Source organism: Botryllus schlosseri, chromosome 5, assembly GCF_051294905.1.
Source record: "Botryllus schlosseri isolate E-star chromosome 5, Bs_hap1, whole genome shotgun sequence".
In the NCBI taxonomy this organism is placed as follows: domain Eukaryota; kingdom Metazoa; phylum Chordata; class Ascidiacea; order Stolidobranchia; family Styelidae; genus Botryllus; species Botryllus schlosseri.
The window spans coordinates 21,931,255-21,948,211 of record NC_137240.1 but is presented as its reverse complement, the minus strand read 5'-3'; the positions used below and the strand labels follow the sequence as shown (position 1 = coordinate 21,948,211).

General features: G+C 41.0%; 2 protein-coding genes across 3 annotated transcripts in view; one reads left to right on the top strand and one right to left on the bottom strand.

Annotated features, from left to right (window-relative positions):
• The window catches only part of LOC145439840 (organic cation transporter protein-like), a 63,675-nt gene that overhangs the window by 17,425 nt on the left and 29,293 nt on the right, over positions 1 to 16,957 (top strand). The window lies entirely within an intron of this gene.
• LOC145439391 (organic cation/carnitine transporter 2-like) lies at positions 2,170 to 16,507 on the bottom strand. 2 transcript variants are annotated; one of them, XM_080316874.1, is made up of 12 exons: positions 16,393 to 16,507; positions 13,502 to 13,711; positions 13,187 to 13,393; positions 11,633 to 11,733; positions 9,641 to 9,795; positions 9,149 to 9,317; positions 7,986 to 8,124; positions 7,195 to 7,316; positions 6,913 to 7,127; positions 3,509 to 3,691; positions 2,489 to 2,630; positions 2,170 to 2,416 (listed from the first exon to the last, which is right to left on the bottom strand). In XM_080316874.1, the coding sequence occupies exons 1-12, from the start codon at positions 16,495 to 16,497 to the stop codon at positions 2,329 to 2,331; spliced, it is 1,836 nt and encodes a 611-aa protein (XP_080173000.1). In that variant the 5' UTR covers positions 16,498 to 16,507; the 3' UTR covers positions 2,170 to 2,328. The 2 variants fall into 2 exon arrangements, with proteins under 2 accessions (XP_080173000.1, XP_080173002.1); XM_080316876.1 differs by lacking the exons at positions 2,170 to 2,416; positions 2,489 to 2,630; positions 6,913 to 7,127 and having other exon boundaries at positions 3,515 to 3,691.

The following is a 16,957-nucleotide window of genomic DNA, read 5'->3' as shown; positions in this document are numbered from 1 at the left end:
CAAAAGTAGGTTTTATATTTTCAATTTCAAGCAACCTTTCGCGGGCCGCACAGAATAGCTTCGCGGGCCGCACTGTGCCCAGGTCTGCTATACAGCATACTAGGTATATGTCGTAATATGATAGCTCTTCATATAATCCAGCACTTAATGCACAGGTTTGAGGGGGATCGTACGCTAAGTAATGTTGGTAATATTGCAATTTTTACTTGATAATGAGCCGTTACTTTGATGTCAGTAAAATTGTTTATGAATTTACTCTTCACAGAGCCAATCGATAAAGGTCTATGACCAGCAAAACTTAAAATATATCGTTGGCTGACGGGTACAGTATCCATGCGTTTGACGCTATAGTCTGCAAGAATTCTCTATATCTCCGTTTTAAGAAGAGGCCTTGGGCGGCTTTAGACTAAGGCTACCATATTTTTGCGGCACAAATTCCGGACGTTCTTCAGCGCCCACTAGCGGATTTCAAAATGGGGTTAAGAAAACATTGTCGATCAATATGACGCCCCACCAGCAAAGCCTTGAGGTGGTCACGATCCGGTTCAGGAGTATACGGTTGTGCGTTGTGGCTTCGGCCCTGGTTAAAACTTACATTTGTTCATCCCCTCCCGTCTCAGTGAACACTGATCTTGAGCCCACCGTTGGGTAATCAATGCAACTTCTGGGGACTTACTATATGTATCTGGTTTCTATATGCATCTGGTCGTTAAATGATTTGAATGAATTAGGTCAATAATATTGGTTCTTCCATATATTACTAAATAATTTTAAAAAGGCAAACTACCCCCAGGTTTAAAACCACCATCTTTGAATAAGCATCCAAACGGCCTAAACCGACTCTACGAATATACCGTTATTTTGTAATTGCGATTACAATTAGACTTATTTTTGAAAATCAATGTTTTTTTTTGTTTTTTTTTATTGCAGTTTTTGCGAGGGTGGTAGTCCTATATATATCGCCTAACCCATATATGTGCTCCTAAATTGCGCGCAGCGCGAACAAAAATTTAATATAGCATAAATTGGCCCAAAAATATTATTGTTTAGGTTGATTTACGAAAAAAATATGGGCTTACCTCAAGCCTTCAAAATTCCGGACATTTAGGCATATTTTAGAAATTCCTCCCGGACGCAGTTTTAATGGTGAAATTCCGGTCATGTCCGGGAAATTCCGGACGTATGGCACCCCTACTTTGGACATACCTAATATCCCCTATTTTAGCATTCATATGCAGAAATTGACTGTAACCACTGTTCCCTCTAAGCTGCGTGCGTGCGCGGCCGTGCACTGCTTTTAAAGTCGCCGCGCACTGGAAAACGAGTGCCGCACACAAGAAAGCCGAAGTGATGACCTTTTTCGGTCGTTACGCGCTGTTGTCCAAGGGACCCCGTATAGTGAGTTGGTGAGTGAGCGCAGACTCGTGAAAAATTAGAGGGAACATTATTATTTATAACTATTCATAGAAACAAACAACAACACACTAATATATTTGTGGCATATTAATAGGTCAATCAGCTCCGCAAGAAGGGTAGCATGGAGCCGCCGTTGGAAATCACTGATTTAACTGCTCTGAAATGTATGTATAGAAAATTATATTGCGTGTTGTTCACAAAAACTCATTTTTACCTCTGGAGTACCAATGATGGCGTCACAAAAGCATCCCGCCCGACCAGTATGACGTGTAATAACGCTTTCGCTAAATTTTGAGGGTTACCGACACCCGAATCGGTTAACAATACGTTTTATGTTGCAGTTATAGGCGATTGTCTTGCGTATTGGTGAGGTTGTGTGTCTTGAAATAGTTCTGGGTAGTGTTAGGGCTGGGTAGTTAATATGTTACTCTTGAATGGTAACCCCTTGAACACATTATGCGTCGTTGCATTTGTGGAAAATTCGCCGCTGTCGAATTTTGTCAAAGTGCATCCAAGACGTCAGCTTTTTATTTATTAATTGGCCATTGCATGTAAGTATAATCTTTCTATAGCTACGTCCCCGAACACAAATCTCAGAGATATTCAGTAAGCCTATAGTTTTATACATGAATATAATAAACAAAAAAGACTATGTATTGGCTGTAGCGGATATACAGAAATGTAATAACTGCATGTACGTTGGTTGAATGCATCTACCAGTGTAGAGTGTGGAGGATGAGACGTGCATAAACCTGAAGGTCTATAGTTTTCTTGTTGAAATGTGGTGTATAAACATTTTTGACCCGATTCAATTTATAGTCATACTGATATCTACACAACATATAGGCTAACCTATGCAACCCATCTTCGACGTTACAGCACGCGAACATGTAATACACAATCTGTTCAGGCCTAAAACGAAGTTTCACTTTTCCCGGCGATCGCATCATTCACAGCATCGGAATCTTTAAATTTTCTAAGGAGATTCCATCCGTATATTCTATAGATAAAAAGCACAGGAGTTGTAATCCGATATGTTGAAAATATTCTCGTCTAATCCGCATGCCGTTACCGTTTATTGTTTAAAGCGTTTTCCAACGAGTCCGGCAGCGGCAAGCCCCTTGTTTCGGGAACGCAGAACAGATATAAAATGCCAGAAGCGACCGCACATATACCCATAGTTAAGTACGGAACAGCGTCATACCGTCCATTGCCTGTCAATGTTCAGTTCATTTCAACTACTGCCCTGGACGATGCGAGCTCGCTATTCCAAGTTGACATTTCTTTACGTGGTGCATAGTTTTGTCAAATTGCAAAGACAGGATTATTCGGCGCCGTCCATTTAAGCGCATATATGAACAATTGGACATATTATACACATATGCTAACAGGCAGCGGTCATTTTCTCGCCGCCGATGTTTTTTGCAGCACACTATGTGGAGTGTCATGTCGAAAGTTCATACGTCTTGGTGTGTCGTGGCGCAGTAATGGCCGGCGCCGAAATGCGTATTTCTATTAATTAAATTAAAATTATATGCGTGGCAAGATATCGTAGTGCCATAATCCACTGCAGCAACATCAATTTATTGAGGGTTCGAGTTCGACCGAGGTCGACTCCAGAATTCCTACCTAAGTGTTCGAGGCTTTTCTAGGTTCCTCCTCGCCATCGCATTTACGTGTAAGCGGTGTCTTATAAAAGCCTAGAAGGGGGCCGTGCCACAAGTCGGCAGCTACGGAATGAAATTGAGCGAAATTGGCCTGGTGTAAATGACCATCGTAGTCGACCAACGCCATGAATACCGCTAACAGAGACTGAGAACAAGAACAAGACTCCAAGGACAAGACCACTTGGAAGAAATCGTAAACACCATCATGAGGAAGATGTAATCCAGAAAAACAAAAGAAGAGAAAAAGCCAGAAGCCCACCCACCCTCAGCTCGCTCGTGCATAGCCTATGGTAGGATATGCATGCCGAGATGTAGCGGATACAGACAAATGAATACCGCTAACAACAACAAATTGAAAATTATAAAGGTGAAATACTCATCCCAACAACCGTTACTTCTTCAAATTTCATATCCATATAGACGACCTGCTAACATCAGAAATGGCATTATCATTCCTCCAATGCTCGCACACAATGATGCCACTCCGGCGGAAGTACTTCGAACAAGAGTGGGAGAAATTTCCGATGTAATCACATATATCAGACCGAAAGCCGTCGATATTGCCATTTTACCGATTAGCAAAAGAACTTTGACGACCACCGGATTCACTGCAAATATATAGCGTTCAACAATCTTTCCACGTATTCATTCCTTACACGCAACTTTTACACAAAAAGAATATAGGCGTACGTAAGTTTTCAGTATACAATTCACACAGTAGGACGAGTATAGCTGCAAATTCCTCCGCGACTATGATCACCATCAGCCGGAAACGTATTGGAAATGGGTTAACGGTTTTCCACGGAAGGATTGGTGACGGTAATACAGTACTGTAGACGTACATTACATTTTTTTGATCACTGAAAACATGGTATCGACGTGAAGGCCGATATCGGATTTCTCAGATGTGCGTAAGATGCACCATGAGATTTTCATGATAAATCCTCCTCATGCTATACTTGTTTAATTTCAAAGGCTATAAGCCAGTTGTTCTCAACCTTTTTTGACACGCGCCCCCCTTGGAGATGGTCAAAAAATCGCGCCCCCCCTGACCCCCCTTGCATTTATCGTCATGTCAAAAAGAGCACATCATCTAATACAGAGGTGGGCAACGTTTTTTGATAATCATGACCGCATTTCGATTGCTTATGTAGCGTAAGGCCGCATTCCAGGGCATAGCCGCAATGAACGATCTGGACGCAAAACTCCTATGGTAAACTGTCCATATCCATTCCCGGTGAACTCCGGACTATTCTGCTTTTCACAATGGCCTATTGTACGCACCGAAATCGCGAGTGGCAATGTTATGAATAGTTGCCGGGAGGTGCATATTGTCGCGCGGAGCGCGAAAATTTTTCAGGGCCGCGAACGAATTGCTATTTCTTGCCAATTCCCATTCCGGCTCAGATTAAGAAGGGCGCTACTGCATTAAAATCGAAAAATGAAGTCTTGTTGAATTGCGCGGAGGGCGAAGAAAATTTCAAGATTAATTAAAATCTCTCGAAAATGCGGGAGTGAATTCGTAATTGCAATTAGCATGTCTACGGCCGCCAACACATACTAATTGAATAAGGCGTCGACGGCCGCTCAAATTCCTTTCTACGGCTGCAGGCTGCCCACCCATGATCTAATAGTATACATAAGGTATATCTTACGCCAATTTTGAATCTGCATTCCAGTTGTTGAGTCTTTTACATTGCAGACAAATTTCTTCAAACTTGTTTGAAAATAACAAAAAAAAACATTGAACAAGACATCCATTAATTAATTGCAATGTAGATCACCCTGAGACTAATCCTGATGCTGGTAGTGAGTACAGAGAGCAAGGCGTCGTTCTGTCCTGCCAGGCTAAATTTGATCAGTTTTCGAAATGAATTAATTGTGTTGATTTATAGCCTAATTGAGGGCGAAACCGGGCAACCTATGTTGCATCTAAGTCTGTCTTAGGCAGTGCAGTTCGCTAGCTACTAACAAGAGCTGCCCAGCGCGACATGCTTTAGGCTACTGTCAAAGCTATGAAGCAATGAATGACTTACACGTGGGAATTGCTCTCTATATCTCCCAAGAATTTCAAAAATTTGCTCAAATGAAGTTGAAATCAGACTATACTACGTTGAGCGCGGTTACTAGAATTTGTATTTTGCAAGCTTTCTTGAATATGGAATAAATTTCATCTTCATTAATCGTCTTCTCATAATGGATGTGAAACACATGTTCAGACACGTAAATTTATACTGACTTTGTCAATTTCTCGCGCCCCCCTATACTGACTTCGTCAATTTCTCGCGCCCCCCCTGAGAGCCTCCGGCGCCCCCCAGGTTGAGAACCCCTGCTATAAGCGCTACTATAAAATATGCGTGATCAAAGAAACAAACGAATAGGCTATACCTATAGATTAACATTTATTATTTTCATGAAGGTGCTAGAATATAAGTATTGTCCTATTTACTCAGTATTGCTTCGCGGGACATATCTGTTTGAGGCTAGGGATGGTGTGAACTTCTGAAAGGTTTCGGTTCGTGTTAGCGAGAACCTTTTTGAAAGGTTCTATGCATGTGAACGCGAACCTATGACGTCACGTGACGTCATATTGCTAATTCTAACCCTACGTTTCCGTAAAGCAATATATTAATGACCAAGATCGCTTGCGACGACTCATGCCACAATGCCACAATGCTGCTAACTGCGTATCAGCTGGAACAATCAAATTCTAAAATAATTCCATAAAATTAATATTTTCCGTCATTTGGCCAATAATTTCGACGAGGACTTGCATTGGAATATAAGCTACATTATTGCTACATTTGTATTCATCAGAGTAAAATACCGGTCTCTATATACTTGCTGCAGATGTAGTGGCGAGATAGCGTAGTGGTGCGTTCCACAGCTGCAACACCAATGGGTTGCGGGTTCGAGTCCGACCGAGGTCGACTACAGAATTCCTAGCTAGTTGTTGGAGGTTTATTTAGGCTCCACCCCGTCACGTGATCCGCGTAAGCGGGGAATTAAAAAGCCTAGAAATGGGCCGTGTTACAGGTCGGCAAATACGGAATCATAATAAAGAATATCGACCTGGCGTGAAATGACCAATGTTGTCGAAATACCTCGAAGATCACAAACAAACTTCTGGCAGATATCACCGCAAAATTAAGTTATACTGTAGCTAACACCTCAATCAGGCGTATTTGGTGTTCATGATACAATAAACATATCAAACCAAGATAGATCCCGTACGCCTGCTATACGTTTTACATTAGTCAACTATATGTATTCTTGATATCAATCTCGCTGATCATTGATAAAATGATTGTTATTGCGGGTCCAGCTCACAGTATAGAGAGTCACTAGATATTCAAAAACGGAAATCTGAATCTTTTTAGAGAACATTTCTAACTAGAAAAATAACATTTTTGAAAAGGGCAGGCGGCATGCTTCTTTAGTATTGAATTTATTTTCTAGTTGGCAGCACTATGCAGGGAGTATAACTGGAAATAACTTCAACCAAAGATGTTATAATGACGTCTAAATTGTGATATATCAAAATGTGCACAGTGCAGAACCTACCAACGTACGTTTGCGGACGCAAACCCTCAAATTTATTAGGTTCACTCACAGAACGCGAGCGTGAACCTGCCTTATAGGGGGAGCGTGACATACTTTTACACATCTGTTGAATCTTACAGTTATAATTGTAGGCCTACTGAAAATTTAGGAAATCATCTGTCTTGAAATGCAAACGAGACAATAGGCAATTTTCATGCAAACGAAAATCTATGGATTTCATATCCCAGTTGCAAAAATATACCGAAGGGAATTAAAAGTTGTAAACCTTTTTTGAGAAATGGAGCAGTCGCAGAGCATGTCCCCGCTACTATGTATACCATGGAGGCAGCACGTATTCGCCCAAGCATCCGGGGCAAGTTATAGGCTAAAAAACCAGCCGGAAGCTCTGCTAACCCGGTGAATAATACATTCAAATGCCGATCGCCGCTTAGATAGGCCGGGTACAGAGATATTGCGAAATAAATCATGTTCGCTGCGAGCCTGTACAACAATACAATCTATAATATGGATACCATCGATTTCGATTGGGATTGTAACGAATACTTACCAAGACATACATATAATAATGTATCGCACTCGCATCGTAGGGACGCCGCATTGAGATAAGTAGGACGTCTCCTTCTTTGATTTTGCATCATAGGATTGGACTCTTTCTTTCTCATTACTGGCCTTGAAACACAGTTATGGCTTCAATCCACCGTGATTTGTCACGATTCCTTGTTTCTCAAGTTACGACTCGTGGTACATATACGATACGGAGGCAGGCCGGCGATTGTGAGCTGGCAGTCGAAGCTGCTCACAGTGCTCAGTGCTCACATTTGTTCGATGCTAGCTCGAAAAAGTCTGAATTCGGTGTTGGTCGAGCGATCCAATGATGCACGGTATCAGGGCATCGTAATTGCCACGGTGCAATATATTGGGTCAGAATCACACACACCAAAATTAACAGACTGAGTATATACCTGCACAAAACAACAAACTCGCAAAGCGGTCATTTGTTGATTTGTCAAACGGTGTCTTACCTGTTCAATATCCAAGTATTTACGATAGAAACATATACAATATACATAGATTATATATATGGGATATATATAAAAGAGATGAACGAAATTCGTTGTAATAAGAAGGGGTTGCTCAGTATTTCATACCAGATAGAGTAAAGCACAGACCTGGGTATTGCATATGCCAGTCGTATGGCTGGGTAAGTTGAAAAACGAGTTTAGCTTTAAGACCACGACAGAACTTGCGCCTCTGAGATATAGTCTTACGCACCCCCCGGGGCTTAAGAATCACTGCTTAACAACGTCTGTATAACAGGAGAGATACTGGAACGCTCACCTGGAATACCTGAAAACGCCCGTAAATGACGTGGACATCTACATTCTTGCCATTATCACTGGCGATTCTGTTCAATAATATTTTAGACTTTTTCTCTTTCTTACTGACCAAGCACCATCGCAATGATTCGGGAAGATACCTAAAAGTAAAAAGAAGCGAAAAATATACCATAATACAGTAGTACAAGAATATATAATGCTGTATAGTGCCGATTAGTTATGGTTGCTCTAATCCAGGCATATCGTTGGTTCACTCATATCCAATGTAACATTTTATCATGTGACCTCTTTGGCTCGAAAAATACAAATTTATATCTATACTGAGGGACTGCTAATTTAAGTTATTGCAAAGTACCATCACAATCATTCGAGAGACAAAGTATTTTTAATGAGTTTATGGTTTATGAGTGACACATTAGCACACTTCATTCGAATCGATTGAGACCAACCACCAATCCCAAGCCCAATCGGACCCCAACCCTGAACCTAACACCAATCCCCAACCCACACCCTATTTCATTCCTAACCTCGGCCAATAATGCACTGACCATCATCAGCATTAGAACGCAAATAAAATGTCATACCAAATTAAATCAAATTCACCAGAGCTTATTTATATTTTACCTCAGCCGAGAGTTGGTCGATGGATACTTAGTTAGATGAGATTATAAAGGCTTAGATGTAGTGCCATGTAATTGAGTCACTCGAAATGTATACTTCTAGGCTATGCCACAGTGAGTATCGACATGGCTCCGAGTATTTTGACTTTGACAAACCATGTACAGTGTACATGTTACAGTGCACCATGAATGAGTCCTTGTGGAATAACCCTTCACAGAAATGTCGTTGACATGAACGTGAACATTGAACAATCAACACGAATATGTTTTGCGGTGTTCTAAATACACGTGATGATGCGATCGACGTAAAGTGAATTTAGCTTAAAAAGCTTCCAGTAAAGTGGACAAGTGTAGGCATACATGACGGGCAAATAATTATTCGATAAAATAACACAGTATAGTGGGGGGCATAATTTTTGTACCCAGAATATAGAATGCAGAATTGCTTTACCGATCCCTACCACTTGTTACAGCAATCCGCAGTAGTAGTTACTGCAGTACCATATTTATACGGTTATAACAATAATTATGACATGCTATATACCAGAGGAATGGAATGTAGATAACGCCTGCAATGCTGATCACTCGAAGGAACCATCTCCAATTGGGAACAAGGTAAGAGATCAACGGCGACGTGATATAGCCCAAAGAGTAAGTCGTGAAAACAGCCGCTCCAACTGGAAGACGATATTTGATTCCCACTGTTTCCGTAGCTGAAATAATCGTTTACGATGTAAAATTAACAGAATGGTGTTTTATCATCTATGATGATTGATATTTTGAAATTGATATAGTCTGATAGAGTATTTTACTGAAATAGTATGACGATTGAAGGCCTCTTCGACTTCTTCCGGTCTGGTTTTATTTATATATTATCTATCCGTTCATTCACACACACACACGGCCCACACACATATCTCGCCTAACCGCAGAGCTTTATTCATTATAATCGTATATGGGCTATCCACTCTCTTCATAACTCAATATCTTCAATCTGCATATAGCCTACTTCTACCAAAATCCCATATCAACCAACTTAAGATAAAGCCCACGCCGTAATTGATCATTGCGGATACTTCGATGAAGATGGAGAATACTACGTAAGACACATAGTTCCATGATAGCGATGCGAATCCCGTGGAGAGAAAGTGCAAGACTTTGAAAAACACGAACACCGGTTTTCTTCCATATCTGTGAACAAGAGCGTAACGAAATCAATACCCTATGCATACTAATGTAGATAAAGAATCGGGATCCCGAACGGTTATCGGGCAGCTTTTAAAGATTTTTGTCGAATCCGGATGAGAGCGGTATTTGCAGTTATTGTTGAAGAACAAAGTACTGAATGGTCCAATCGAATCGCCCAAGTAAGCCAATTTCATGAGACGCAGTTGATATTGTGGTTTTACAAAATTCTACAAAAACAAATCCAAATCTTCATCTTCTACAGTGTTTCCACTCGAATCATTGACATTGACATAAACAGGGCCAAATATTGAAAATAAAGGGCCAAGGGGCCAAATTAATTGTTTGGGGGACAACTGCCTCTAAAAAGGGCCAAACTCATGGAATTTGGCCCTAAAAGGGCCAATCTGACAACCCTGCCGTAGATGAACCATATTATTGTGCACTTTTCTGGGATTTATAAACGTTGGAGACATGTTAATTCTATGATCCAGGTGTTTAGGGGCGGTCGGATATCCAGTATGGATCCGGTCAACACCCTCTCTAATAGGAATGCAACGCATTGGAAATACTCGACTGCTGTGTCATAAATGGATATCAGCTGTGCACTAAACTGCTGTAATTGACGCCGACCGCGTAAAACGAACAACAGTTACTCATTCGGGTTTGTTCTTAGTTGTATTGTAAATTTTTTCCATAAAAACGGTTCAACAAATACTGTATACTATATTATACTGTAACACACACAACACGCCTATAGTGTTAAAATAGTGAAGTAGGCTAATTATTCAAATACATTACTCACCATGCAGCAAGGGCTGAAACGGTATTTTCACTTGATAAAGTACACGAAAACACATTAGGGATTAAAGCAAAAAGCATTTAGTCGGGAAGAAAAGCTTACAACGCTAACTGGTGAGCGCAAGAGTGACGCAATTATATCAAAGTAAAAGCGACCATGAAGCTGGCACGACAATATATGAGTACACTGTTGATTGTTGCTGCATGGATCGTATTTGTTTCATTAGAATCATTTATCATGTGTTCAAATGACAGCAGTAGCATATATACAACGGTGGTCGGGAACCTGTGGGTATAATATGTGGCTCTTTTCCAAATATTTATTTTTGTACTCAATTGTATTGCAACAACTTATAAATTTGCATCAGGGTCAGAATAATTATTTGCGTGGGTGTCTAAACATGACTATGAGAGGTAAGGACAGTGACCTATTCAGGGTTAGGGGACGGGCCCCTTTTCAAAATCCTCAAATTCAGGTTGCTTTCAAACCGGCAACCAATATCCCTCGCGAGTTCGACGCACCCAACATCGTGAGCCGCGAAATCTTGGATTGCACGATACGTTGATTGATCATATGATCAAAGAGAATAGCAGGCATCGCGACGCCTGCATGGCAATGCTGTTTTCAAATACACATTATCTTACTGATCTACGGCGAGAAATGAGCTGCCGTGAAAGTGACATTCACAAATACAAATTCAAATTACAAACAACGCCGTAGCTCAGTGTACACGTTTTTGATTAATAAGTAGCTTTGTAGTACGCGCGTTAACATGTGGGCGTAATAATTATCAAAGGTTTCATAATTTTCGTTCACTCATCCTGACGACAGGTGATGCACTTCCTCACTTGCCTCCCCTGCTATACAATAAACTAACGATAGGAATGGCGAACCTGTGTCCTAATTAAGCGGGGAATTGGCCGAATTATCGGGAGGTATTTACGTGTGATTTTGTTTTAGTTTTGTTTCGTTCCCAAGCATTTGTGACGACTATAGTCGGGGTCCGGGTTATTCGACTGCGTTTATAAATATTATATATACCTATCCGAGAGATATCCCAGCAATACAGCTGAAGTCATACCAGTCATTGTGATAGCGACTGCCACAGCTTCTCTCCAGGAATCTCCACATACCATCTCGAACTGGAGAATACAAGGACACATTTACCAATTCAATTCCGGCGGGGGCAGCTATTCATCATGCTACGCAGCTATCGTATCACGTAAATTGCTAGTTTGATTATAATTATATATTCGCGATAACAGCGACCAACTATCGTTTTTGATCGGGATCTGTGCAATTCACCCTTGATCTTTGCAGCTGATGTTCATGATAGTCCTTCCTGAATGTGATGGCAGCACTAATATCGCAACTAAGGTACAGACTATTGAGTTGGTATCTGAGGTCTCGACTTGTACCTACCAATGAGGTTGTTCATCTAGCAAAGTGTCACTTCAGTACGGAACATGATGATGCGAATGCAACATTTATTATGATATATCTAACGGCCTAAGTCAGGGACGGGTCACTTCTGCAGTCGGCGGGCCGAAAATGAAGTACTTGGCAGGCCGGATTCGTAAACGATACATGAAACGCGTATTCATCCTGGATTAATCGTATTTAATGTAAATTTTAAGTTTGAAGCATTATAGAGACCAAAACAGTATTCAGTGAATTTAGTAACGTAATGTACTTCAATAGCTGTTGAAGTACATGAGACATCTGTTGTCGATCAAAGTTGTCAACACTAAGTTCTTTGAACTCTGGCGTCTGCATGTAGGACTCAAAGAAAACAATGAACTCAAGAATAATTACCAATTTACTATTATTTGTGTCAGAAAACAAAAGAATAACCTACAGTCACTATAATGTGACGAGTGGGCAATTAAGTAGGGGAGAATTGCGGCGGACTGTGGCTGCTCAAAATCCCTTCGTGGATCGCATGTGGCGCGCCTCTGGTAAAATGTATTGTATGCGAACGAGAGTTTGGATTTTTTTCAAATCTACGGTCATATCAGTTCATTAGGCTTGAGTTCATGAGTAAATGTCGGTAATGCAAGCCTTCCCGTGTTGACGAACATACGCGTAAGATCCACTCTCGCACGATATACACACACGCACGCTAAAGAATAACACACAGTCAATGAAATTTGACGTAGTAGGCAAGTACTAGGGGATTGCGGAGACTGGGGTCGCGGGCCACAGTATAATGTACGATAGCGCAGGAACTGTCCTGCGGCCGCTCAAAATCACGTCGCGGGCCGGATCCGGCCCGCGAGCCGTATGTTGCCCGTCCCCAGCCCAAGTGATACTTGTGATAGGCCTAATCCAGATTATGAAACGCATCACGGACCAGAGTCTAGGCATAAATAATGACCATGCCATTCTTTGATCATAATTTTCCCATCTGACGTCTAATCACACTAACAAGTTGGGCATAGTCGCCATTCTGTGCCATTCCGTAGTCACTTTCTATTGCGACAGTCCAACATAATTAGCATTTTCACCTAATACTCCGCAGCCGATGTATAGCCATAGTGTTTATTTTAAAATGCTTGGTATGGGAGATCTTTACAGGTATTCGTAAAACCTTACCTCCGTGGTGGCATAATTGGGATCATCAAAGTGATAGCCGAATCGGCAGCTGACTTCTGCAGAACGGTTACAGCCATCTTGATCGTGCATAGTGATATTATTAATGATGTTCTCGTACATTTTACAGCGACTTCTCCTCGGAACTCCGTATGAATCCGATTTCCACGGAATAGTTGCGTTCAGAACGGCGGCATAATTTTCGTCATTCTGAGAAGACACTGGAATATAGCCTCATTGTACTCTTTCAATCATTGACACAATATCATTCATTTCCATCGACAAGAACAAATCTCGGTCAATAAGCCCAATACTCACCCCCGAGACATTAATCCACGGTGGCAGAGCGCAGTGAAAACTCGAATTGTAATGAATGAAAGCATAGCGCATTTCCAAAATCATGCTCGGGAATAATAAAAGGAGCATGATTGTCACATTCTTTTTCTGGAAGGCTCCGGTCGATCCGACAGCGGTTAAAACTTCTTCGAAATCCATACTAATGAGAGATTCATCGTGTGTAGACTTGTCCTGAAGTTAACAAAACAGAAAACACAACTATACTCTACTGATGAGTCCTCAGCCCTTGTCAAAACATACTCACATAGTTCATATTAAACACCGAAACCACTATATAATGCATGGGACACACACCTATACCCGCATTCTGAATTTTCTGAATGTCCGCACACTATAAAGTATCGGCTTATCAACAAGTCTTCGAAAATCTCCTATACCCGACCAATCGCTTCATATTTGCGACGTAGTAATTTCCACAGGCATTCAAATACATTGTCCTCGATATCTTACTAATGTAATTACAGCGACCAATAAAAGTATACTCTGAACTGTATGCATGCCTGCTAAACCTGAGATAATTTGCAAATGTTCGCATTGACATGAACCCGAACGAACGTATATGGAATAGACGGCGCTACCAACGTCACAAGTTACAATGCAAACCTTCAGCAACAGCAGTATTTAAATTTATGCAGCTTAAAATATATTATAAATTTATGCCGATGATGTAGCGCAGTGATTCCCAACCGCGACCTGAGGGCCGCATGCGGCCCGCAGATAGCCTTCTTGCGGCCCCCACAACATATTAAGAAATCGAGTATTGACAAAAGTAAAATTTTATATTTATAAAATGCACGTACTTGGCTTGAAGTCTGGAGTTTGTAATTGGGATTGCAGGAAAGTCGTGAGTAGACTGCTAATTTTACGTCGCTGCTGTTTCAATGCAATGAGCCCTAAATTTCCAGTTGAACGAGCAGTAGCTATAGATATAGGTATAGACATGACCAGACCATAACTGCAGCATGCCATACCCTCCAATGGGGGGTGGGGCGAGCTCGAAGGGGGCTAAAAATTATTTCGTGAATAAGCATAAATTATAGAGTATTTTTTGAAAATTTGTGCATCTTTTTACTATAGGTGTGATTTCATGCTGCCAAATATCTTGACTTTTGGGTACTCATCCCCCCCAAAAGATATATTTATCGAATATGAACAATTTAACGCCATGTAACATGCAACTCCAAGAAGTGTGTCAGAACGATTGGCAGCGAGAAAACCTTGGCCGAAAAGGGCTGTCCTTATGCTGACCGAAGATTCGTTATATATACAAAATACTGTCTTGGCAATCTGAACCTCACAAGACACATATCATCCCGCAGACAAATTATATTCCAGTGAAGAAACACCAATTTGAAATAGTGTGCGTCTCTTAGTCTAGTAGCCTACGTTTGGGGTATTCTATATTTTTTGATGTAGCAGACAGGAGGTCACGAAATAACATCCTGTTACGGGATCATACCAACGGGTTCTACGCAGTGTCCAAGACACGTCACTTAGCTCTACCTGTAAATATGATTACGTGAGCAGCGAGGACAAGAAATTGATAGCAATATATCTGCAATTCCCAATAATATCTACCGATTTTATCATAAATTATCGAAGATTTCGCGCTTCGCGCTGGCTCACTTAACGGTACAGCTAATTTCGTGGTAAAAGGGAACAAGGTGATAGGGATAGGTTTTTCACCCTATGGGAGCCACAGACCAAAGTTTTTTGAGCGAAGGGGGGCTCACGAAGTGCTCTTTCGTTCCTGCCAACGGATATACGCCCGGAGATGTTTATTTATTATTGAGGGGTCCTACCTTTTCAAACACACTTCTCTCGGCTCTACCTGTAAAACTGATTACTTGAGCAGAGAGAGGATAAAAATTGATAGCAATATATGTGCGATTCCTGATCATATTGACCGATTCAATTATGAATTACAGAAAATTTCCGCGCTTGGCGCGTCTAGGCAATAAAAGCTAACTATCTAAACGGCCCTGAAAGCAGCATAATTGGTAGTCCTACAGCTCACGACCCAAGCGTCCGAATAATTTGAAAGCTACTGTCGCACTGATTCCAAAAATACGAATTGAAATCTCGCCAGGGCAATAAAACTGCTCCGGAATAGCCAATAAAGTCGATTGTTTTGAACTGTGGGAGCGCAGCAACACAATGACCATAACAATTAATGGCCAATGGCTTCGAGCGATTGATCGGAACAATGCCAATTTTCATATTTTGATGACTATTTTGGGTCCGTTTCATTGCCCTGGTATTAGTGCGGCCCCGACCGTACTATGAAATTCTAAATTTGGCCCCGACACCGAAAAAGGTTGGGAACCACTGATGTAGCGGAAGAGAATAAACAGCTATATCGCTAAACTAATTTTCATTTATACATTCTGAATAACTGGTATCGTTGATAATATATTTCAAAATCCCGCGCTCGCTCTTAACAAGCTAATTTTCACAACTGCAAATTTATGCATCTGCTACCCGAAAAAAAGAACAAGAAGTAGGCCGTGCTCGCAAGTCGGCAGCTATGGAATCAAAATAAACAATATATACCTGGTGTCAATGATCATTGCAGTGGGAAAACACCCCGAATACCACGAACAATAACAACAGTCATTTTAAAAAAAATTCTAGCAAACCGCTATCGGTTTATAATTGAGGCCAATTTCAATATCGTGCGCCCGCTTTCATCTACCTAATAGACACCTACTCTTTCAATCGCCAGCGAGGCCACATCGTCATTGGCTACATTGTGCAGTAATCGCATATTTGAGGCGACATTAGTGATACAAAGAAATATCCGATTCGGCAAAATGATTTCGCCTTACCACAAGGTCATTTGCAAAACTTACCTCATGATAATACCGGGACGCATCCCCAACTGAATCACAACGAGTTACACAACTCTGCATTGAAACAACGAAGTTGAGATCACCACACGTCAACTCGAGGAACATCAAAGCGAGAATGAATGTCGTTCAATCTTGTTGATTCAAGCAAAATTACAATTTGCCTGTTAAAGCGACCATATGGAGTTACAATATTAAATTAAAGCTCACTTCGCGGTTGGGATGACTTTCCCTGAACCTTTTCCGGTTTATTCAAAATAAAGTAATTTAGTTTTTGTATCACCGGCATATGATGCGTGATAGTCGTTGGATGAAGTGCATATTCATTAAGATGCCGGCAAGTAATATTATTACGAACTCCGGTTTAATACGCCGTTAAAGGGATATCTGAGCGTGTGATCAAACGGATTTGCAATATTCGTGTCAATATTTTGCCCTCATATATGTAAATTAGGTGTATTCGCACATAATTCTAGAATGGTACTAGTTATCTTCATTTCTGGTTGAAGCTTCTGTTCTTACGAACTAATTTGGCCTGAAAAAACTTTATTGACTCAGAAACTGACAA

What these genes read in the sequence shown, in the direction of transcription:
- LOC145439391 (XM_080316874.1), bottom strand. Translation starts at nt 16,497, where the DNA reads ATGTTCCTCGAGTTGACGTGTGGTGATCTCAACTTCGTTGTTTCAATG. An exon ending in CCAATTATGCCACCACGGAG is followed by an intron (nt 11,734 to 13,186) that starts GTAAGGTTTTAC and finishes TGTATTCTCCAG; the next exon opens with TTCGAGATGGTATGTGGAGA. An exon ending in ATTATTATATGTATGTCTTG is followed by an intron (nt 7,128 to 7,194) that starts GTAAGTATTCGT and finishes ATTGTTGTACAG; the next exon opens with GCTCGCAGCGAACATGATTT.